Source organism: Rana temporaria, chromosome 1, assembly GCF_905171775.1.
Source record: "Rana temporaria chromosome 1, aRanTem1.1, whole genome shotgun sequence".
In the NCBI taxonomy this organism is placed as follows: domain Eukaryota; kingdom Metazoa; phylum Chordata; class Amphibia; order Anura; family Ranidae; genus Rana; species Rana temporaria.
The window spans coordinates 75,702,284-75,726,689 of record NC_053489.1 but is presented as its reverse complement, the minus strand read 5'-3'; the positions used below and the strand labels follow the sequence as shown (position 1 = coordinate 75,726,689).

At 44.3% G+C, this 24,406-nt stretch overlaps 1 protein-coding gene across 1 annotated transcript in view; it reads left to right on the top strand.

The window, feature by feature from the left end:
• Nucleotides 1-24,406, top strand: part of LOC120928253 (chondroitin sulfate proteoglycan 4-like) — a 99,199-nt gene that overhangs the window by 25,246 nt on the left and 49,547 nt on the right. The window contains exon 2 of the mRNA XM_040339359.1: nt 8,981-9,144. Coding sequence (XP_040195293.1) covers nt 8,981-9,144 — 164 coding nt within the window. The remainder of the gene's footprint in view (nt 1-8,980; nt 9,145-24,406) is intronic.

The following is a 24,406-nucleotide window of genomic DNA, read 5'->3' as shown; positions in this document are numbered from 1 at the left end:
TGCTTCATGGCATCCATAGATTTAAAGGATGCCTACCTACACATCCCAATAGCGGAATGCCATCAGAGATTTCTCAGACTGGCCGTGAGGTCCAGAGAGGGGATGTTTCACCTGCAATTCAAAGCACTCCCCTTCGGGCTCTCCTCTTCCCCCCGCATATTCACCAAAGTGATGGTGGAGGTACTAGCCTTTCTACGTCTCAAGGGCATCCTGGTGGTAGCTTATCTGGACGATCTGCTATTTTTTGCAGACTCCCCGACACGGTTGTCCCAGGACCTCCAGGTTGCAAAGGGGATTCTGGAAAACCTAGGTTGGTTACTCAATCTGGAAAAATCCAGCCTGACACCCTCCCAAAGAGTCACTTTTCTGGGATATGTACTGGACTCAACCAGACAGATGACTTTTCTCCCAATAGAAAAAGTTCAGAAGGTGGACAACGTAATATCTCTTCTTCAGAGCAGTGGCCAGCTTCCGATAAGGAAAGTCATGTCAGCTCTGGGGTTATTAACCTCTTGTCTTCCTGCAGTGCAGTGGGCGGGTCTGCATTTCCGACCTCTACAACTGTTCATACTGAACATTTGGGACCACAAACAGGAATCCTTGGATTCCCTGATATCCATACCGGTTCACATCAAGAGGTCCCTTTGGTGGTGGAGGAAGGGGGCGAACCTTTTACAGGGCCTGGATTGGATCTCCCCGATCTCCAGAACAGTGACAACAGATGCCAGTGGCTCCGGTTGGGGAGCACACCTGGACTCCCTTCTGACACAGGGTCGCTGGGCAAAAGAGGACTCGCAAAAATCTTCGAATTGGAGAGAACTAAAAGCGATAGAGTTAGCCCTCAAAGCCTTTCAGAAGGAGCTGCAGGGACAGCATGTTCGAATCAGGACAGACAACTCCTCGGCAGTAGCTTATGTCAACAAGCAGGGGGGCACCAGGAGCAAGTCCTTATGGGATCTGACAAAATCTATTCTCATATGGGCGGAGGCCAATGTCTTGTCCCTCTCAGCCATACATCTGAAGGGAGAATTAAATCAAGTCGCAGACTTCCTCAGCAGGAAGAAACTGAGGGAGGGCGATTGGGTTCTGAATCAGGAAGTTTTCAGAGCGATCACTCAAAGATGGGGTCTTCCGGAGGTGGATTTATTCGCCTCAAGAGAAAATGCCAAAACTCGGCTCTTTTTTTCCCTAAACAGATGGGATGGAGCTCTGGCGGTGGACGCTCTGGCCCAAACCTGGAAGTTCTCCAGGTGTTATGCTTTCCCCCCTCCGGTTCTAATACCAGCAGTCCTGAGGAAACTGCAGGGGGAGAACACAACACTCATTCTCATCGCACCTCATTGGCCCAGGAGACCATGGTTCTCTATCCTAAAAAATCTATCGATAGAATCTCCTTGGATTCTACCAATTCGGGAGGATCTCCTTTTGCAGGGTCCAATCTGCTGCCCGCAGGTAGAGAGATGGAACCTGGCAGCCTGGCTTCTGAGGAAGAGCTGCTGAGGGGCAAAGGGTTTTCAGAACGCTTGGTTGAAACACTCCTAAGCTGTAGAAAGAAGGAGACGCAAGCCATTTACCAAAAAGTGTGGAAACGGTTTAACATCTGGTGTGCAGAAAGCTCATTCAGTGTCAAAAGCGCTGTGGCTGTTTTAGAATTTCTTCAAGCTGGAGCTGATAAAGGGTTGGCAACTAGCACGCTGAAGGGTCAGGTGTCAGCGCTAAGTGTATTTTTTGAAAAACAACTAGCATTTGACCCTTGGGTCTCTAGATTTTTTAAGGCTTTGAGTAGACGGAGACCTGTTAAAACCTCCAACTTCCCAGTTTGGGATCTCTCATTGGTTCTTCAAGCCTTTACAGTAGAACCATTTGAGCCTTTAGACAAATGTAGTTTAAAAGTGATCACTCTCAAAACAGTATTTTTAGTAGCGATCACTACTGCCAGGAGAGTGAGCGAACTCGAGGCCCTATCTATTAGGGTCCCCTTTTTTCAAGTTTTTCCGGATCGCATCATTTTTAAGACAGATCCGGCTTTTCTACCAAAGGTAGCTTCTAAGTTTCACAGAAGTCAAGAAATAACATTGCCTTCTTTTTGTTCAAATCCTGTGAGGGAACAGGAACACAAGTTTCACAACCTAGACGTTAGGAGGTGTGTCCTACAATACTTGGATTACACAAGTCAGTTCAGGAAAGCTGATTCACTATTTGTTTTGTTTTCTGGGTCCAAGAAAGGGTCTAGGGCTTCTAGACGCACGATAGCCAGGTGGTTAAGGGCAGCCATCGTTCTAGCCTATTCTTCTAGGGGAGTAGAGCCTCCACAGGGTATCAAGGCTCATTCCACCAGGGCAGTAGCAACTTCCCAAGCAGAGTGTGCTGGTGCTTCCCCGGAGCAGATCTGCAAGGCTGCAACATGGTCTAGTTTCTCAACGTTTGTAAAACATTACAGACTGGACCTACTTTCAACCAAAGACCAGGCTTTTGGACGCAAAGTACTGCAAGCAGTTGTCCCACCCTAGGGTAAGGTGCTCGCTTATCCTCTCTACAGTACCTGTCCTGAAAGACGAACAGGGAAAAACGGGGTTACTTACCGGTAACATCCCTTTTCCTGGAGTCTTTCAGGACAGCACTGGTACCCACCCTCTTTGTTGTAGGGGATATTATGGAAACTCATCAGACGAGGCCGTCAGGTAAGATGTAATTTTATACTTTTATGACGTGTTCTTGTGTCTCCCCAGCTGGCCGGAGGTACTCTGGAAAAAACTGAGGAGCTGAGGGAGGATGAGGCTTAAATTCTTAATTGGAAGGCGGTGTTTCCTGTGAGGGGAGGAGCCTGTGTCTCTCTACAGTACCTGTCCTGAAAGACTCCAGGAAAAGGGATGTTACCGGTAAGTAACCCCGTTTTTTCTGCACCGGGTGGAGTTTTTTGGGTGTGTTCACACGCCATAGGCTTTTAAAAAAAAAAAAAAAAATGGTGCATGTGCCCCTGGAGTGGCAGTCCAGGGGTATCTGAGAATCACTGTGTGTGAGGAACACTTTTATTTAAGGATACCACGGTCACTGCACCAGATACACGCTTTTTTTAGCACCTGCCTCCCGGGCCGGGCCTTTTGGCTAGGACCGGAGGAATTTTTTATTCCTGGCCGGAGGGCCTGGTCATTGTACACCACAATGACCACTTCTTCACTCTGCTCTCCACTATCCCTTCCCCCACTTTATTTTATTTATTGCCTATGTTTGTCACCTTTTTGTCTTTTTTTGTTGTGCACGTTATTTGTTCACTGTGAGATTAGTACGGTGCAGGTCCTCGGGCCAGCCCTGAGCGTCTTGGGTGTGGGTGGACATGGCCTTCTGGCTTAGTTCGCCTGCTCTCATGGGGTCTCCTTTCGGGGGAGCCCCACCTAATACTGGGAGGGTTCTGTTTTGGCAGACCCTCCAAGGAAGTTGGGTCCGTGTCGGCTTCGGCTGCTCAGACCACAGTACCTCAGTCCCCATCTGGAGCCTAACGGGTTTGGGTCCTTTTTCACAGGAGGACCACTTGACGTTGCACCCGTCTGCACTTTTTTGTCGCACCTCTTTGTGTGTGCACATTTTTAATGCACCAGGTGGAGTTTTTTGGGTGTGTTTTGCACGACATAGGCTTTTCAATAGAAAAAAAAATGTTCAACACAACGCGCGGTGAAAATTGATAATAGGTACATGAACTTGCTCTCAGTAGATATTCAGTGTATGTTCCTCCGGGATTGGTTCAGCTTTTCACCATTGATCATCCAGCTCTGGCTCCCCGATATCCCGCACCTTAATCTTGATAAAGTGGGTATTGGCCTTCATTCAGGAGTGACTAGGCAGAATGTGTTAACAACATCAGAGCTGAACAACCCCGCCCAGGGGCCGGTCCTACTGGCCATATCCCCTCAGCCTGCACTCAGCAGCTCAGTTTTTTTCTGCCTAGCTAAGGAGAAGACATGGCTACCTTCGGGCCCATAGGCCAGGAGGTTTATTTCAAATTTATTTTCTCTTATCGTCCATGGACGGACACAGCTCCTTAAATCTTGACAAGTGGGTTATGTTCCCTGTTTACAGGAGAGGACTAGGCAGAAACATGTTAAATAGTTAAATACATGTTACATTAACAGAGTTGAACAGCCCCGCCCAGGGGGCGGTCCCTCCAGACATAACCCTGCTCACTGCAGCTTGCAGCCTCAGTTTCGTTCTGCCTAGCAAGGAGAAGGACGTATGGCTCCCTTTGGGCCCAGCGCCCTGAGGAGAAATTTTATTTTATTTTACTTTTTCTTGAAAAATCTTCTTTCAACTGTCGGCTGTGAGACAGGCTGGATAATATAGATCCTTGTAGTCTACTCAGTCCGACCAGCAAGCGTGGGCACACCTTTGCAAAGAGGCTTGGTCTGCCACGCCATACCCCATGACTCCTGGGGGGGGCGGTGAGCTTTGCTCCGAGGTCCACATATGACTGGGCATGTGGTGTTGTCTCACTCACAGTGGACCGGGCTGACAGCTACCTCCATTTCGGTTGTAGATCTGTCAGGAATGTGTCAGCGAGTCCTCGCTTGGACGGGCAAGTACAGTCCCTCCTGCTTCGGTGGGTTGGTACGGCTGGGCATTCCTGGGGTTCGGGGGTCCCTTCTCCTCCCTTCCCTGCTCCTTTCCCTTGCTGCATTGCTAACATTGCCGCTGTCAGGGGGGGAGGGGGCCTTCCTGAGGGGACTGTGTTATCTGGCCTGTGTTTTTTCTTTTTTGTATTGGGCTTTCCTGTGAGGGATTTTTCACTGTTAAAGCGGGGGTTCACCCTTAGAGGGCACTTTTCCCCCTTAGATTCCTGCTCGTTTTTACTAGGGGAATCGGCTATTTATTTTAAAATATGTGCAGTACTTACCCGTTTACGAGATGCATCCTCTCCGTCGCTTCCGGGTATGGGCTTCGGGAATGGGCGTTCCTTCTTGATTGACAGGCTTCCGAGAGGCTTCCGACGGTCGCATCCATCGCGTCACGATTTTCCGAAAGAAGCCGAACGTCGGTGCGCAGGCGCAGTATAGAGCCGCACCGACGTTCGGCTTCTTTCGGCTACGAGTGACGCGATGGATGCGACCGTCGGAAGCCTCTCGGAAGGCGGTCAATCAAGAAGGAACGCCCGCTCCCGAAGACCCATACCCGGAAGCGACGGAAGAAGATGCAGCTCGAAAACGGGTAAGTACTGCACATATTTTAAAATAAATAGCCGATTCCCCTAGACCGAACGAGCAGGAAGCTAAGGGGAGACAATTTTTTTTTTTTTACAAATGGGTGAACTCCCGCTTTAAAAAGCCCTGTGATGAACACAGATGTTTATGATTATACTTCAGCAGACACTGACTGATTGGTGACACCTGTAACGGTTTTGCTTTTTATGCTGTATCTGTGTCTTATCCTTAAATAAAAAAGCCCTAGGAGGCTTTTCCTGTTTAAACACAGGTCCCTGCAGAAGTTACCTCACGGTTCTTTTCCTCTCACAGGCAGCGCTGGGCAGTCTCCTCCTGAGGGAGTCCCCTGGTTACCCCTGGTCAGTGCAGCAAGTAGGTGAGAGGCCCTGAATAGGGCTCTAGGAGCTTTTCTCTATTTGTATGGACAGGTGTGCATATTATAATACACACTATGTAAATATTGGAGTCAGTATCTGGGTCCTTCCCCACATGCTGGTGGTGGTGGCAGCAGGTGTTGGCACCTGGGATTCCCACAGAGTTTTTGTTAGTCCTGGACACGTTTGTGCCAGTGTGGGGGTGGACTGTGGGTGGGCGGTAAAAGAGTGCCCCCTTCCCCCGTTATCCCCTGGGGAATGCTCTGTTATGAAGCCATGGACCAGGTAACTAGTTAAAAAAAAAAAAAGCAGAATAAGGCATTTATGGGTGTGCTTTTTACTGCTGCAAGGGACTCTCGGTGCAGCTGGGTTTCCGCCGAGGGCTCGGTCTTTTTTGGATCACACAAATCAGACCGCTGTGTAGGTTTTTTCCTTCTGTGCCCTTCTTTGATAATTTCTGAGATGCGGAATGAGAAAAGCAGCTGAGGGCATTTGTAGTCCCTCACCGCCGGGCGGGAACCCCCGCTTGTACGGATCTGACTGATAGAAGATCCGAAGTACTGACCCGTTCCATGTTTACCATGCTGGGGTCTGGCTTGCGGCCTATTGTGGCCACTACACTGGGGTCTCAGTCGGCACTGGCGCCATTTTTTGGGAGGCTTTTCAATTACATTGAAAACTCCCATTGGCGCCCATTTTGTCGTAGTTGGAGTATCTAGTGTTGATCCAGACTCCTCGGTGGCAAAGGTCATTCTTCCCCCTGGAGAAATTGCAGACTCTTCAGTCTGCGGTGAAGGTATTGGCATCACGCAATCGGTCTTCTCTCCCGGTGCCTGCTGGTTCGGGGCCTGTGGGTAGCCTCCTTCAAGGCGGTACTGTATGCCCAGTTCCACACCCTGGTTTTCCAGGGGAAATACTGTCCAGGTGGTAAAAATCTCTCGTCTCTGAAATCATTAGATTCCTGTGCGCCACCTAGTCAGAGTCTCTCTAAATTGGTGACAGAGATCCCCAACTCTTCGGTCCGGGAAGTTGTTTCTTCCTTCCAGTGGTCGGTGTATACGACGGATGCTAGCTCACGGGTTGTGAACCTGGGGGGTTCACAAAACTGGACTTGCGTGGACCTACGGCCACACCTCCCTGAATGTGTCTGGTCTCTGTAGCTACCCAGGGTCGGGCCTGGCTAGTGCCTGGTGGGAGACCGCCTGGGAATACCAGGTGCTGTCTACTGTTCATTGTCCTACTATTTTAGGCGATCAGGCTATGCTTCTCCTTGTGGTCGACTGATCTGGTTTCAGCCGGACAACGCCACGGCTTCGGTCTACCATCAGGTATGCCGGCAGGCAGACTACTGGAGTCGACCAGATGCTGGTTTTATACCTATTTATGGTTTCCTATCAGTGCCTCGAAAGTCCCAACCAACACCCTCTTGACCTATGAGTATTTGTGCTAATCGGCCTCAAGCAGCCTTTAGTTAGTATTCAATTGGTCTCACTCTCTACAAAATAAATGGGATTACATTTTTTTTTTTTTTTTTTTAGTTTTATGCAACTTATGGCATCAACGAGTAACTGGGTTATTTCTGATTTGTTTGCACTCTGGACTGTGACATCTTTTAGACTGTCATTTTGCAACGCCATTATTTTGTACTGGTAAAATTTAAAAGAGAAACTTTTTTTAAGAAGAGCTTTAGGGATTGGTTTTGCACTAAAAATCTGATGGTTAAGAATATTTAAATGGTTTACATTAGTAATGAAGGCTAAGCATTTTTACCTTAATGCATTCACAGCATTGAGATAAAACAATGTCCAAGCACCCCCCCCCCCCCCCACAACTCATCCCATCTCCCCAGCCTCAAACACTTGCCTGCCTCCCTTGTCACCACCACTGGGTCTGGGACGATCTACACCATTCCTGAAATTATGAGTTGTAGACAATGAGGGTGGTGCTGTTATAGTCTCCTGCGTCTAAATAATACTGGATGCACACTGCTATACTCTCACTAGCAAGCTCTGCAATAAAAAAAATAGGTATATTTAGTTCACACATATTGCAATACATGTTTAAGCTGGCCAACTGCATCAAAGTAATCGATCTTTAGCCAGTCCTACTCTGCTCTGCCACCGCAAATGCTACTATACCAGGACTATCTGCGCCATTTCCCGAATTTCTGGGTTGTAGACAATGAGGGTAGAGATGCGGTCATTTTTCTGAAAGGAGGGAGGAGCAGGGGTGAGGCCACATGGAAAAAGGTGTTATGGTCAGATGAGACAAACATGTAATTATTTGGGCTCAACACCAAACGATATGTCTGGCAGCAGGGACTGGAACACTTGTAAGAATAGAAGGAAAATGGATGGGGCAAAATACCATAAAATTCTTGAGGAAAATCTGCTGCCCTCTGCCAGAAAGTTGACAATGGGAAGAAGGTTTACATTCCAACATGACGATGACCCACAGCAAAAATGACCACACAGTGGTTGAAGGAGAAAAAGGTGAATGTCTTTGCATGGCCTAGTTAGAGCCCAGACTCAAACCCAATTGAAAATCTGTGCAGTTGCTTGAAGACTGCAGTCCACAAATCTGTTTTTCCAACTTAGTGATTTTGTTTTTGAATACTTTTTTTTTATTTTTTTTTCTGGCATGTTGGTGTTTATCTTTCAATTGGATGTTATAAGGCACACTAGTAAATACAGCTGGATAAAACAAAAACTGTGTGTGTGTGTGTGTGTGTGTGTGTGTTTATGTATATATGTGTGTATGTATGTATGTATGTGTATATATATATATATATATATATATATATATATATATATATATATATATATATATATATAAATTTTTTTACCTCCAAAGTACAGCGCAACAAGTAAATACTAGTAATATGATCTTACTGTGCCAAATCACCAAAATACAATATTCCCCCAAATCTCCCGTGTGTGCAACAAACAACATCAACAATACATAAAATATGAATAAGCACTAAATGAATAAATAAATAATCGATATGAAACTCAGATTCTCAAAAACACAGTCCCCAATTGTCTTTATAAATGATGTGTTCTTATTGTGAGAACACATGCATCCATTTGCAAACATGCATGCTGTGCATATTCCAAAAAAAAATGTGTGTTCCACCACTACCTCTCAATAAAGCCTCTTACCTCTGTCTGACCTCCACAATGTAAGGTCAAACAGTACTTCCCCATGGTGTAGAAATAAAACAAACTTGACGTTTTTAATAACGGACAGAATGCACAGATCTTGATTCGTTCCTAGAGTTTTTTCCTAATGAGCTCTGGAACTCATCTGTGATTACAATGCTCCTGCAGCTTTTGTTTAATTTCTACTGAATCTTGAGCATGTGCCTCTGGTGTTCTTTGTATTTTGATTGACTGTCCATTTTCTCCTTCTTCATAGCTTCTTTTTATGGTGAAAGTTATGTTGAATTGAAGAAGGTGGAATCGTTCTCGAAGATATCTCTTCAGTTGCGGTTCCGAACCAGCAAGGCAGATGGGCTACTGTTTCTGGCAGCTGGGAAGAATGATTATTTTTTGGTTGGATTACATGTAGGTCGTGTACAGGTAAGTTTTATATAAACATCACAGATTTGATATTGCACCTTCCTTTCCACAATCTGTAGATTAGTGTTTCTGTGCACAATGCCCCATGCTTATGGTATATACTGTAAACCTACATTGCTTATTCACAATGCGCATGGCTGCTGTCATATCCGGCCAGCTCTGGTCCTTAACCACTTAACGCAGCTGCTGCCACAACCGAGGTATCTATCTCTTCTGTGGGCGGGCGTGTAAACGATAACGGCGGTCTCCGCGGCGGATTCGCCGCGAGATCGCCGTTATCGGTGGCGGGAGAGGGCCCCCCACCTCCCGCCGCTCTTCCGCGCCCTCCGCCGCTTACCGGAGCGACGGAGGAGATCGGATGCTGCTGGCTCTTCAGTGAGGACTCGAGTGAGGGCAAGATGGCCCCCACCCGTCCTCATAGCTTTGCTGGGCGGAAGTGACGTCAAAACGTCAGTCCCACCCAGCGTCTTTTATTTTGTTGTCATTTTTTTAAATGACAAATTTTCCTTTTTTTTTTTCTTGCATTTAAGTCTAAATATGAGATATGACCCCATATCTCATATTTAAGAGGACCTGTCATGCTTTTTTCTATTACAAGGGATGTTTACATTCCTTGTAATAGGAATAAAAGTGATATATATATATATATATATATATATATATATATATATATATATATATATATATATATATATATATATATATATATATATATATATATATATATATATATATATATATATATATATATATATATATATATATATATATATATATATATATATATATATATATATATATATATATATATATATATATATATATATATATATATAATTTTATTTATTATTTCAGTGTAAAAAATTATAAAATCAAGAATAATAAATAAGAAAACAAAAAAAAATTGTTTTAAAGCGCCCCGTCCCGACGAGCTCGCGCGCAGAAGCGAACGCATACGCGAGTAGCGCCCGCATATGAAAACTGTGTTCAAACCACACAAGTAAGGTATCGCCGCGATCGTTAGAGCGAGAGCAATAATTCTAGCTCTAGACCTACTCCTGTAGCTCAAAAAATGCAACCTATAGAATTTTTTAAACGTTGCCTATCGAGATTTGTATGGGTAAAAGTTTGACGCCACGAGCGGGCGCAATTTTTAAGCGTGACATGTTGGGTATCATTTTACTCGGCGGAACATTATCTTTCACAATATATAAAAAAATTGGGCCAAATTTATTGTGGTCTTATTTTTTAATTAAAAAAAGTGATTTTTTTCCAAAAAAAGTGCGCTTGTAAGACCGCTGCGCAAATACGGTGTGACAAAAAGTATTGCAATGACCACCATTTTATTCTCTAGGGTGTTAAAAAAAAAAAATATATATAATTTTTGGGGGCTTTAAGTAATTTTCTAGCAAAAAAAACAGTTTTAGTCTTGTAAACGCCGAATCTGAAAAACACCTTCTGTCCTTAAGTGGTTAAAGATCAGAAACCGATCAGAGTGGCTCCCAATCATGTAATCACAATGTCGGCCATGACAGCCATGACCTAGAGGTCTATTTATGAAGCAGTTTCACAAACATCCAGGTGCATGTGTTTTGATTCTCCACAAGTAAATGTTTTAAAAAAAAATGTGATTCTTTATTATTCCTTCTATCCACTCACACAGCTTACGCAGTCAGTTTTATTCACAGCATGTATTTTATTTCTTGTTACATTATTGATATTCACTGTCAGGCTCATTGACATGATAAAGAGAAGAGAAAATTAAGCCACTTAAAGTAAACTTTTTGCAAGGTTAAATGTTGATATTGCAAAAAAAATAAAAAATGCAAATAAAGCCAGATTATATCTAATATTTAGGGACAATAATCGAACATTTTGATGACAAAAAATTGTAAACTTGGTTATAATATCTCGTACAGCTTGGTGAACTGATATTTTACCATATTTTAAAGGGAACTTGTGGGCAAGCTATGAACATTGAAAAAAAGTGGTGGTTGTCACCGGCGCAAACGAATAGATTATGAATTGTATTATATTGGCCTGCTGCAGTACTGTGTAGACCTTCAAAGAGGTTTAGGTAAAAGAGCAGAAAAGTGTTGTTACTGCGCTGGTCTAAATATATGATGTCTCAAAATAATTAACCCCTTAAACTCAAAAGAGTAAAAAATACTCATATGTGATAATATAGTGCTGACTCCAGTACAGTGATGTACGTGATAGGTCACTATGAAAATAACAATAACCAGCTCTCGTGAACGTGTACACTTGCGTAATGCTGTGTGCCTCTACTGTGCCATGAAACTTAAAATGAATAAATAAATGACGATACCAAAAGATGTAAATGAAAAATCAATATCCAGCTCTCTAGAGCATGTACATTGTACGCAGTGCTATAAACAACTACTTTGCCTGCAAACAGATATAGATATAAATATAAAATATAAATAGATATGTAAATAAATAAATATATAAATATAAAGTGCAAAATCATAACATATGTGCAAAAAGTGTGTTTCAAAGTTCATGTGCATTCATATTGTAACACATCCCAAATGGCGTGGGTGAACACAACTTCACAGTTATAGTCCAAACAGGAGGTAATATGGTGATAAACCCTTGTCATATATCTCATGCATACAGGGTGCTGCTATTTCTTCCACCCGACAGAAATGAGTGCTACCACCACCACCTGCTGAAATGCAAACTCACCAGACCCCAGCTGGTAATAGGCCAAAAAACGTATTCCGTTATAGTCGATGGATATGTCCTCACAAGGTGTTCCTCAATGCCTCAAAAAAAAACAAGGGGCTCATCATGGTGTAGTACGTATAAAAGGTTTTGTTTATTTAAAAAATATAAAAACAAACTACTCACAAGGGAGGTGCTTTAAGACCAGCACCTGGTGTCTTTGGCAGTATCAGTCTTTAGACAGCCGCTCACCAGCTTGTCGTTCGGGTGCGTACCTGACTCCTGCTACACTTGTGGTCCCACAGGTCAAAATGCACCCTCTTGCGCTGTCCACCTAGCTTCTACGCATTTCGCAGATTTGCGTCTTCAGGAAAGCTGGTGGATGTTATTAGTGTTACTGTATTTATACCCTGTGCCTAATTGCATGCACTAGCGAAACCGAAAGTGGTTTCGCCGCCATCTTGGCTGTACCGGAAGTTCCCCGGCCGCCATCTTAGCTACTGTATGCTGGCCAGTAGTGCCTACAATCTTATGTTCATTACAAGGGACAAAGTGGGTATGTCTACTGGTGCGATTGCTGAGCGCCATCGCACCACAGTCCCCCAACCTTGCTGATGCAACACCGCCACCAATGTCACTAATTGCATGTAATAGCGAAACCGGAAGTGCTTTCACCGCCATCTTGGCTGTACCGGAAGTTCCCCGGCCGCCATCTTAGCTGCTGTATGCTGGCCAGTAGTACCTACGATCTTGTGCTCATTTCATGGGGCAAAGTGGGTATTTCTACTGGTGCGACTGCTACGCGCCATCGCGTCACAGTCCCCCCCCCCCTCGCTAACGCAACACCGCCGCCAATGTCACCCGTTTTCTTTGCCTCCCTTACTTCCAGTCTAAACCGGAAGTACGAAGGAACCGGATGTACTCGCGCCGCCATTTTGGTGTCTGGCATATGCTATGTGTGGTGTGGGATGTTTGGTTTCCTTGCTAATTTCACAGGAAGTGCCCAGTCGGCCATATTAGACCCTGTAGATAGCCCTCACTTGCTGTGTACGTCTGTGCCTGACGCTGCCATAGGCACCTTACAAATACACATCAACAATTCCTATATATTTCATTTCTTTAATGCCCTAAACTGTCAAACTACCTTAATGATGTAGTTTAAACTAAAATGCAGGGATTAATTAATTAAAAACATTGGGTCTATATTAGATAGACCATTTAGTATTTAGTGTTCCAATTTTTGCAATAAAGACACTATCATTAAAAATAAAATTACAAATTGAATTAAATTAATTCTATGGGTACATTAATATTCCGGAAGCGTATGAGTGATGTAGATTTGGAAGCCAGGTGTAACAGAAATGAGTGTAGATACATACTCAGATTAATTTGTATATATACCTATACTAGTAATCCTCCAAAAAACAATTAACATCTAGTTCTACATTCATCCCTTTTGGTTTGAGTGTATCCATTTTAAAAATCCATTCTGTTTCATTACGTGAGACTTCCCTGCGCATATTTAAATTTCTCCAGTTTTGTTCTATTTCATCAATGGCGTAAATTTTTAATTTACTAGGATCTTTATTGTGTTTTTGCCTAAAATGCAACGAAACACTGTGGTGAATGAACCCCTTTTTTATATTTCTAATATGCTCGCCCATGCGTATTGACAGTTTCCTAGTGGTTCTACCCACATACTGCAATCCACACTCGCACTCCAGCACGTAGGTGACATGTGTGCTGCTGCACGTGATGAGTTTCTCTATTTTGAATTATTTTTTGTTTGTGTGGGATTGGAAATGGCTGACCTTCCTAGGCCCTTTTGTGATGCGGCATGGTTTGCACTTCCCACATCTGTAAAAACCCTTCTGGTCAAAGAAGTAATTTTCTTGGGTGGATCCGGTACGTTTTTTACTAAGGATATGTCCTCACAAGGTGTTCCTCAATGCCTCAAAAAAACCAACGGGCTCATCATGGTGAAGTACGTATAAAAGGTTTTGTTTATTTAAAAAATATAAAAACAAACTACTCACAAGGGAGGTGCTTTATGACATCTTGATTGTGTGGGAGGGGAGCTATGAGCAATTGAAAGGCTTCATTGAGCATATCAATCACAATGACTATGGAATCAAATTTACCATCAACATCCAACCTGAAGTCATACAGTTTTTGGACTTGGAAATATTCAAAAATGAGAAAGAACTCCACACGAGAACACACTTCAAGGAAACGGACCGCAACGGGTACATCCCGTATGGCAGCTGCCACCATCCCCAGTGGAAACGTGCTGTACCAAAGGGGCAGTTTATCCGAATTAAACGTAATTGTAACTCTACAGAAGATTACCAGCTGCAGACCAACATCCTCATCGACAGATTTGTTGAGAAAGGATATGAGAGAAATAGGTTGGAGCAAGCAAGATCAGAAGTAGACTCCATGAACCGTATCGATATGCTGAAGGATAAGGAATGCAAACCGCCAGAGAAAAATGATGTCACCTTTGTGACGGGTTTCAGTGCGGACTACCTAGCGGTTGAAAAGATTATCACCAAATACTGGGCCATCATCAAGGGAGATGCAGATTTCAATAGAATTCTACCTGCCAAGCCGAAATTCATATATAGGAGAGCTAGAAGAATCAGGGACACCTTAGTAAAAAACGTACCGGATCCACCCAAGAAAATTACCACTTTCTTTGACCAGAAAGATTTTTACAGATGCGGGAAGTGCAAACCATACCGCATCACAAAAGGGCCTAGGAAGGTCAGCCATTTCCAATCCCACACAAACAAAAAATAATTTAAAATAGAGAAACTCATCACGTGCAGCAGCACGCATGTCGCCTACATGCTGGAGTGCGAGTGTGGATTGCAGTTTGTGGGTAGAACCACTAGGAAACTGTCAATACGCATGGGCGAGCATATTAGAAATATAAAAAAGGAGTTCATTCACCACAGTGTTTCGTTGCATTTTAGGCAAAAACACAATAAAGATCCTAGTAAATTAAAAATTTACGCCATTGATGAAATAGAACAAAACTGGAGAAATTTAAATATATACGCAGGGAAGTCTCACGTAATGAAACAGAATGGATTTTTAAAATGGATACACTCAAACCAAAAGGGATGAATGTAGAACTAGATGTTAATTGTTTTTTGGAAGATTATTAGTATAGGTATATATACAAATTAATCTGAGTATGTATCTACACTCATTTCTGTTACACCTGGCTTCCAAATCTACATCACTCATACGCTTCCGGAATATTAATGTACCCATAGAATTTAATTCAATTTTTAATTTAATGATTTAATTTATTTATTTATTTTTAATGATAGTGTCTTTATTGCAAAAATTGGAACACTAAAGACTAAATGGTCTATCTAATATAGACCCAATGTTTTTAATTATTAATCCCTGCATTTTAGTTTAAACTACATCATTAAGGTAGTTTGACAGTTTAGGGCATTAAAGAAATGAAATATATAGGAATTGTTGATGTGTATTTGTAAGGTGCCTATGGCAGCGTCAGGCACAGACGTACACAGCAAGTGAGGGCTATCTACAGGGTCTAATATGGCCGACTGGGCACTTCCTGTGAAATTAGCAAGGAAACCAAACATCCCACACCACACATAGCATATGCCAGACACCAAAATGGCGGCGCGAGTACATCCGGTTCCTCCATACTTCCGGTTTAGACTGGAAGTAAGGAAGGTAAAGAAAACGGGTGACATTGGCGGTGGTGTTGCGTTAGCGGGGGGGGGGACTGTGACGCGATGGCGCGTAGCAGTCGCACCAGTAGAAATACCCACTTTGCCCCATGAAATGAGCACAAGATCGTAGGTACTACTGGCCAGCATACAGCAGCTAAGATGGCGGCCGGGGAACTTCCGGTACAGCCAAGATGGTGGCGAAACCACTTCCGGTTTCGCGATTACATGCAATTAGTGACATTGGCGGCAGTGTTGCGTCAGCAAGGGAGGGGGACTATGGCGCACAGCCATCGCACCAGTGGACATACCCACTTTGTCCCTTGTAATGAACATAAGATTGTAGGCACTACTGGCCAGCATACAGTAGCTAAGATGGCGGCCAGGGGAACTTCCGGTACAGCCAAGATGGTGGCGAAACCACTTTCGGTTTCGCTAGTGCATGCAATTAGGCACAGGGTATAAATACGGTAACACTAATAACATCCACCAGCTTTCCTGAAGACGCAAATCTGCTAAACGCGTAGAAGCTAGGTGGACAGTGCAAGAGGGAGTGCATTTTGACCTGTGGGACCACAAGTGTAGCAGGAGTCAGTTACGCACCCGAACGACAAGCTGGTGAGTGGCTGTCTAAAGACTGATACTACCAAAGACACCAGGTGCTGGTCTTAAAGCACCTCCCTTGTGAGTAGTTTGTTTTTATATTTTTTAAATAAACAAAACCTTTTATACGTACTACACCATGATGAGCCCCTTGTTTTTTTTTGAGGCATTGAGGAACACCTTGTGAGGACATATCCATCGACTATAACGGAATACGTTTTTTGGCCTATTACCAGCTGGGGTCTGGTGAGTTTGCATTTCAGCAGGTGGTGGTGGTAGCACTCATTTCTGTCGGGTGGAAGAAATAGCAGCACCCTGTATGCATGAGACATAGCACCAGGATTTATCACCATATTACCTCCTGTTTGGACTATAACTGTGAAGTTGTGTTCACCCACGCCATTTGGGATGTGTTACAATATGAATGCACATGAACTTTGAAACACACTTTTTGCACATATGTTATGATTTTGCACTTTATATATATTTATATATTTATTTATTTACATATCTATTTATATTTTATATTTATATCTGTTTGCAGGCAAAGTAGTTATTTATAGCACTGCGTACAATGTACATGCTCTAGAGCGCTGGTTATTGATTTTTCATTTACATCTTTTGGTATCGTCATTTATTTATTCATTTTAAGTTTCATGGCACAGTAGAGGCACACAGCATTACACAATTACATGCATTACAAGCATTACACGTTCACGAGAGCTGGTTATTGTTATTTTCATAGTGACCTATCACGTACATCACTGTACTGGAGTCAGCACTATATTATCACATATGAGTATTTTTACTCTTTTGAGTTTAAGGGTTAATTATTTTGAGACATCATATATTTAGACCAGCGCAGTAACAACACTTTTCTGCTCTAAGCTATGAACATTGAAGTATTTACACACTTAAGCAGTAAATTACCTTTTAAGGCTGGGTTCACACCTATACGAATTGGATGTGGGTTTCCCCGCATCCAATTACAGGAGATTGTGACCGACTCTCTATGGAGCCGGTTCACATATCTCTGTTGTGGCCGTGCGTTTTTTGGCTCCGTTTCAGGGCCAAATTCGGGCAAAAAGTCATCCCTGAAACGGAGAACAGGGACGCATCGGACTGGACCCCTGCTGCGAGCCACCTCTTCAGTGATGAAATATCTTTATGTCCCCTCCCCTGCGTTGACATCTTCTACCCAGCTTCTTCTGTGTTCGGCAAATTCAGCCATTAAGATTTGCCAGCTGGGATGATGCAGCTCCTATGCATGTGCACAGGAGTTCATTCATCCCTACCCCTCACAGATTTCAGGATTGTACACTTAATTCTGAATGTACAGCTGTGTGTGCACATTAAAGGACCACTAAAGGCAAACACTTAAAAAAAAAAAAATAACAAACATGTTATACTTACCTCCACTGTGCAGCTCGTTTTGCACAGTGTGTCCCCTAACCCTGTCTTCTGGGGTCCCTCGGCGTCTGTCTCGGCTCCTCCTCGCAAAAGCTTTCTACCTTCATGCATGCGAGCGAGCGAGCATGGTGGAAAGCTTTTGCGAGCGCGCTCCCGTGATACAGCGGCGGGCATAGCCGCCAACTGTATAACTCGGCCCCGCCCCCCGGTGCCCCGCGTCATCCGCTGTGATTGACAGCAGCGCCAGCCAATGGCTGCGCTGCTATCAATCCATCCAGCCTAGCCAATCAACAGTCAGGCTGGGAACCGAAGAGGATCACGTGGACGCGCGTGGGACTTTCGAGGGGTCAGGTAAGTAAAACGGGGGTTCGGGGGGGGGGGGGTGGTTGGGCATTAAGATGTTTTTTCACCTTAATGCATAGTATGCATTAAGGTGAAAAAACATTTACCTTTACAACCCCTTTAAGGAAGATTACGGACAATAAGGTAAGAAGTCTTTATTTCAGAAGAGACATTAGGGTTGGTTTACTAAAACTGGACAGTGCAAAACCTGGTGCAACTGTGCATGGTAGCCCATCAGCTTCCAACTTAAGCTTGTTTAATTTAGCTTTTTTTTTAAAAAAAAAATGGAAGCTGATTGGTTTCTGTGCAGAGCTGCACCTGATTTTGCTCTCTACAGTTTTAGTAAATCAACCCCATTGTATGTTTCTTCTGCAATAAAAAAAATCCTTTTGTTTTGTAGTTTGTGGTGTTTTTTGTTTTTTTTTTATGTAAAAAAAAAAAACTTTCCCTGACCTTTGCGGCTGCTGGCGCTGTGGAGCAATTTATCCTCAAAGTTCAATGCAGAAGCTGTTCAAGTTGTCTCAGCATCTCATCAGACCTAGCTTCCCAATCAGAGGTCTTGCTCTGTATACACATAACAGATTGGAAAGCTGTCAGTTCCCTACTGAGCGAGGAGCAGGGTGAGCCGAGCTGGCTTAGAGAAGGACTTTAATGCTTCTGATGTCAATTTTGAGAATTTTCTCCACTATGCCTGCAGCTGCAGAGGCCAGTGATGGTTTGTTTTAATACCCATCTACGCTTTTTAAGACTATGTAACAATGACATTTCTTTATCGTACATCACGGGACACAGAGCTGCATATTCATTACTATGTGGGTTATAGAGTCTACCTTCAGGTGATGGACACTGGTGTAATCAATTAAACAGGAAGTTCCCTCCCTATATAACCCCTCCCCTACTGGGAGTTCCTCAGTTTTTTCATCAGTGTCTAAGGTGTTGGTCACGAGTTAACATGTGCTCTTAGGAGCTCCACTGGAGGGATCCATGCTGGATGTAAAAAGCCTCCATAAATCCGGATCCGTCCAAGGTGCTTCATAGCCAAAGTGGACGGTACCCGGGCCTCGGTACGAAGAACGAGGTTTAGCCTATAATGCCTCTCTGCGGAGGGCTGGATCCTGGGTTCCAGAACTTTGTGCCTTCTAAGGACCAAATGTTTTTTCTGCTGCCAGGGTGCTATATAGGTCCAGGGGTGTGGTGTTCCTGCCATGGACCCCGGTCCCTGAAGGTCTAGGACTATACCCACGGTGAAGGGGGAAGATTGGGCCTCTTGCTTGGCAATACCCTGCAGCGTGGAAAGGTAAGAGAGGGACCTACGGGACTTGGTTCGACAGTAGGTCTTCTGTAGGGGACTATGGGTCTCGCCTATATTATGTTTTTATGCCTGGGCAATGTAAACCACAATGTCTTTTGAGACGGGATGGCTCAGGGCACCAATATACCTCCCCTAGCCGGCATGTAGCCTGGGCCACTATGTCTGTTCAGACAGGATGGCTGTAGTACCCATATATCTCCCCTTGAAGGGGCTGGTACATAAAAAAAAAAAAAAAAAAAAAATGCCCTTAATCCTATGCAAAGCATTGTCTTCCATGAGTAGCTGCAAGTCTTATCTGTTTTTCCACTACTATGGGCAGTAAAAGACATGCCTGATGTTTTCGCTTACCATGCTTTCCAAAGACGGAAGCTTAAGTGTTAGCTGGTCTATTGTGCGTCCCACTTCCTCAGCTTCAGGCTCTACCATGTCGCACGTGCTCACCGGCTCAGTGCAGTCGCAGAGAGGGCTCTTCAAAAAGGCCCAGACGTCAGAGCTCTGTAAAGCTAGGGGGACACAAACGCAAGCACCTTGTGTGAGTTGGATACAGATTCTTCTAAGACGCCTACTCCGCATCTAGCTGTGCAGATTAGCAGGCATTGTTGCTGCCAGACTATGTTCAGCTGTTGATGCACCTGGGTTAAGCTCCTCTGCTTTTAGCTTAGGACTTTGGTCTCCCCATTGAATAAGGTCAGGGGTAGGAATATAAAAAGGAATCGCCACCTGAACCTGGTGGCCCCTTATTCTCCCCTGTAGAGACAGCTCACAGATTGAGCCATCAGACCTGTCAGGCAATCAATGCAGCCTCCCCCAACATTGCAGCCACTCTGCATGTGTTTTGTTTTTTGCATCACATTTGTTGTCCTACAAGAGGTTAACTGCTATGTTCGCAGCATCCTCACAAGAAGCAAAAAAAAAAAAAGCAGGGTGTGTCCCTTTTCCTGCTTTAATCCTTAAACAAAGGGATTAGAAGAGCTGGGGATGAAGGTTCACTGTCAGAGGACAGGAGACAGGAGCTGCAGCCTAACGAGGAGAAGCTATCAATAGCCCTACAGGTTCTGATTGCACCTGCAGTCTTTTCAGAGATTCATGCTGCATATAATTTCCCTCTGCCTACTCGGCCAAAGCCTCTATCTTCTCCTTAGAGTGTAAAGAGAGGTTTTCCTATAGGTGGCTAGTAAGACCTCCATATGGTCCTCAGCCTGGTGTCGGCTTCAGGCTAACCAAATGCACATCTGAGGGATGCACAGTTGCTGGTACACATTGCTAACGTCTCTTAATTGAGGAAACGCACATCTACAGAGGATAACTTCCTTTTTACCAGTCCGCATGTGGCATAAGATACATGAGTTTGGAATGCATGTGGGATAAAAACAAGTAACAAAGCATGTTTTATTGTGGATCGCATAAGGATACATGTTTCTGTCTGTATGGTGTTGCATGTTTGTTAGAGTTGCATAGAAATGCTTGAGTGCATAAAGATGCTAGTTACCTGATCACTCAAGTCCTGGATTACCCAAGGATATTGGGTCACACAGAGAGACTTGTTTCCACAGAAAGGCCTAAAATCGCATAAAGACGTTTGTATGTATAAAAATGCTGGATCACACACACATGGTTACCTGATCACCCAAATCCTTGATTACCCAAGGATGTTTGGTCACACAGAAGTGGTTTGTTTCCACAGAAATGCCTAAAATCGCATAAAGTTGCTTGGATGCAAAAAAGATGCTGCATCACACATGGTTACCTGATCATCTGCGTCCTGGATTACCCAAGGATATTTGGTCACACAGAGAGGCTTGTTTCCACAGAAGTGCCTAAGTTCGCATAAAGATGCTTGTATGCATAAAAATGCTGGAATCACACATGATTACCTGATCACCCAAGTCCTTGATTCCCCAAGAATATTTGGTCACACAAAGAGGCTTGTTTCCACAGAAATGCCTAGAATCGCATAAAGAGGCTTGAAGGCATAAAAATGCTGAATCACACATGATTACCCGATCACCCAAGTCCTTGATTACTCGAGGATATTTTGGTCGCACAGAGAGGCTTGTTTCTACAAGAATGCCTAAAGATCGCTTAAAGATGCTTGAATGCAAAAATAAGCTGGATCACACATGGTTGTCGGATCAACAGCGTCCTGGATTACCCAAGGATACTTGATCACATAGAGAGGCTTGTTTCACAGAAATGCCTAAAGTCGCATTAAGATGCTTGAGTGCATAAGGATGCTGGATCGCACAGGGGTGCTTGGTCACACAAGAGTCCTTGGTCACACAAGGGTTCTTGTCCGCACAGTAGTGCTTAAAATGCATAAGATGTTGATCGCATGGAAGATGCTGAATCGCATAAGGATGCATGATTACTTTAAAGTTGTACATGGCGGCCTAATTAAGCAATACAGGATTCCTTGTGTTTGCATAGAAATACGTGTCTGCATGGGTTCATGTTGCACATTGTTGCATAACACGTTTATATTGCATGCTTGCTTGCAAGATGCTTGTTCCAGAGCACACATGCTATATGCATGTTTTTCTTAAAACATATTTATATGAATTCATGCTTCCAGGAACACACGCTGCCATGTACACACACTTCTATTGAGGCATATGGCTTTAACACTTGCCACATACACACATGGGGAGCCAGTTGCATATGTGTTTATTTACTTGGGTCTGCAGAGGTTGTCTGCGTTTCGCAGGGGAACAGCACTATCTCCAGTTGGTGGTCTTGCCCTTTTGGGTTAGCCTCCGTGCCTGGGTTGTCAGGGTGCTAGGGCCCGCCTCTAGCAGGTCTGTAGGCCCAGGGTATAGCAGTAATGGCATACCGAAGCAAACTCCTGCTGTTGGGTCAGTCAGTAGCATGGCTGGACCTAAGGGTGTCCAGCATGGTCAAGTATCTGGAACTCTAAAGATACATTCTTTCATTTGACAAGAAGCTGGGTATGTTTGGCACAGTCCAAAAAGGAGAGGTTTTTTTTTGGCCTCAGACAAGACCATCGCTATAAGAAAACTGGTCTATGTGGTCACGGCAAGGAACAGTTCCTTACTTTTGGCCTTTTGATTAAGGCACTAGGGAAGATGCTGGCTTCATTCAAGACAGTTCCCTATACTAACTTTTATTCAGGGCTGTTATAAACAGTATTTTGTCGGCCTAGAAAGAGTGGATCTTGACCTAGCATTATCCAAAGAACCCGGTCCCAGAGATATGCTGGAATTCCTCTTGGTGATTCTTAACTAAAAGGGTTTGCCAGGTCAGGAAGAGACCATGGCCCAGGGGAAGTAGTCAAGCTCCAAGGGAGCCTTATCTGTCAGCTAGAGCTACCGATGGAGCATCTGGCTTAGGGGCCTGAACGTTCAGGTGGCAGGTTGGTTCTGTCAGAGTACAATCGGACTATGCCATACTAGTGATTTACTTAATTTACCAAGGAGGAGCTTGTGCCTTGCCTATTGGCATTCGTCATTTCATGAAATGCAGAATTGGCAGGCGATTCGCTGGAGCCGTCAACAAGTGTCTCCGGGAGAATGACCTCTACACCCCGACTGTTTTCCTGACCAAATGTCACAGAAATAGTACCCTGTACATAAGATGTATTGGCGTCCAGGCTCAACAAGAGATTGAACAGCTTGGGGTCAAGGATAAAGGATCCACCCGCATGTGGGGCAGATGTGTTTTTAATCCGAGGGGGGGGACCAGTTGTCACTGGTTGTGTCTCTCCCCCCAGTGCCGCGACTTTTGTGGCTTCTATGCAACATTTAGAGGAGAACGGAAGCTGGCCTGATTACTCCGGCATAACCCTGACGACCTCTCGGTGCAGGAACAGTAAGGGGGTAGTAGAGGACCCACAGTCCCTTACATCTTGTCCAGGCCTACTTTGCAGGGGGTATTACATTCTGCCTTGCAACAGGTGAATTAATGGTCTGGCTATTATAGACCACATTCTCGAGGATCGGGGCTTTCAGAATCAGCGGCAATTCCCTTGATTCATACAAGAGAGCTGGCCTCCAGGACCAGATAGCCTACGGTCTGGAAGGCCCATGTTCCTGGTGTGAAACCAGATGGTGGCATCCGTGGAAGTTTGTCAAAGGTAAAATTCCTGCCTTCCTACATTTGGAAAGGAGACGGAGCTAGCCTTAAGTTATATCAAGGATCCGATCTCGGCCTTGCTTCCAAAGGTCGATTACTTCACACTCTTTGGTCCGGGCTGTTATGCACGTCACCCCTTGTATAAGTCCACCAGTTAGGTCGCCCTTGTGCTCGGAGGATTGGCTCTAGTTTTGTCGGCTTACAGGGTCAGCTCCTTGGGCCGATGCACCATATTTCCCTTCATCCTTTAACAAGGGAATTGGTGTTCTTGGTTGTGGTAGCCTCCAAGAGTTTCAGTATTGGCAACTTTCTTGGTATAGAGCCATACTCAATTATTCTTACAAGTAGAGTGATTTTCATCCTCACCCAACCTTATTTACTAGAAGGATCTAGTATTCATTTGAATCTAGATATTCTTACCTTCCCTTTTTTCAAAACCTTGTTTCACGGAAGGAAAGGTTATTGCTTTTCTCTCAATTGAGATGAGAGCAGTTAAATACCTATCTGAAGGTTTCAGATATAGAAAGCTGACGTTTTTATTGGGCTGCCAGAAGACCCTAGATGGGCAGGCAGTGTTCAGGTCAGCTAGTAAAATGGTTACACTCTCTCTCTCGTTGGAGTAAGAAGGGTCTAGGCCTATCTGAAGCGGCTGCTCGGATACGGAAAACTGATGTTGTTGCGCTACCAGGAGGCCCCAGGAAAGGGCAGGCAGCGTCTAAAATCAACTGTTTTTAAGGTTGATTCATCAGGTTATTATTCAGGCTTGTGGTTAGAGTAGGATTCCCCCTGTTTTTTTGTGGGGGTGCTCCCTACCAGGATGGTAAGCGCTTTATGCGCAATGCATTTCCAAGCCTTTATGACGCAGATTTTCAAGGCCGCAGCTTGGTCATCTGTGCTTACGTTCACTAACTCCTATCAGGTGAACATAAGACGGCAAGAGGATGCAGCTTTTTGGCGCAGTATGCTGCAGGCAGCATTATAGGTCCTCACGTCTGATGGCGGTCTGCGTTGTTGGTGTCTCCCTCCCCTCAGTAAGCATTGCTTTGGGACATCCCACATAGTAATGAATATGCAGCTCTGTGTCCCGTGATGTACGATAAAG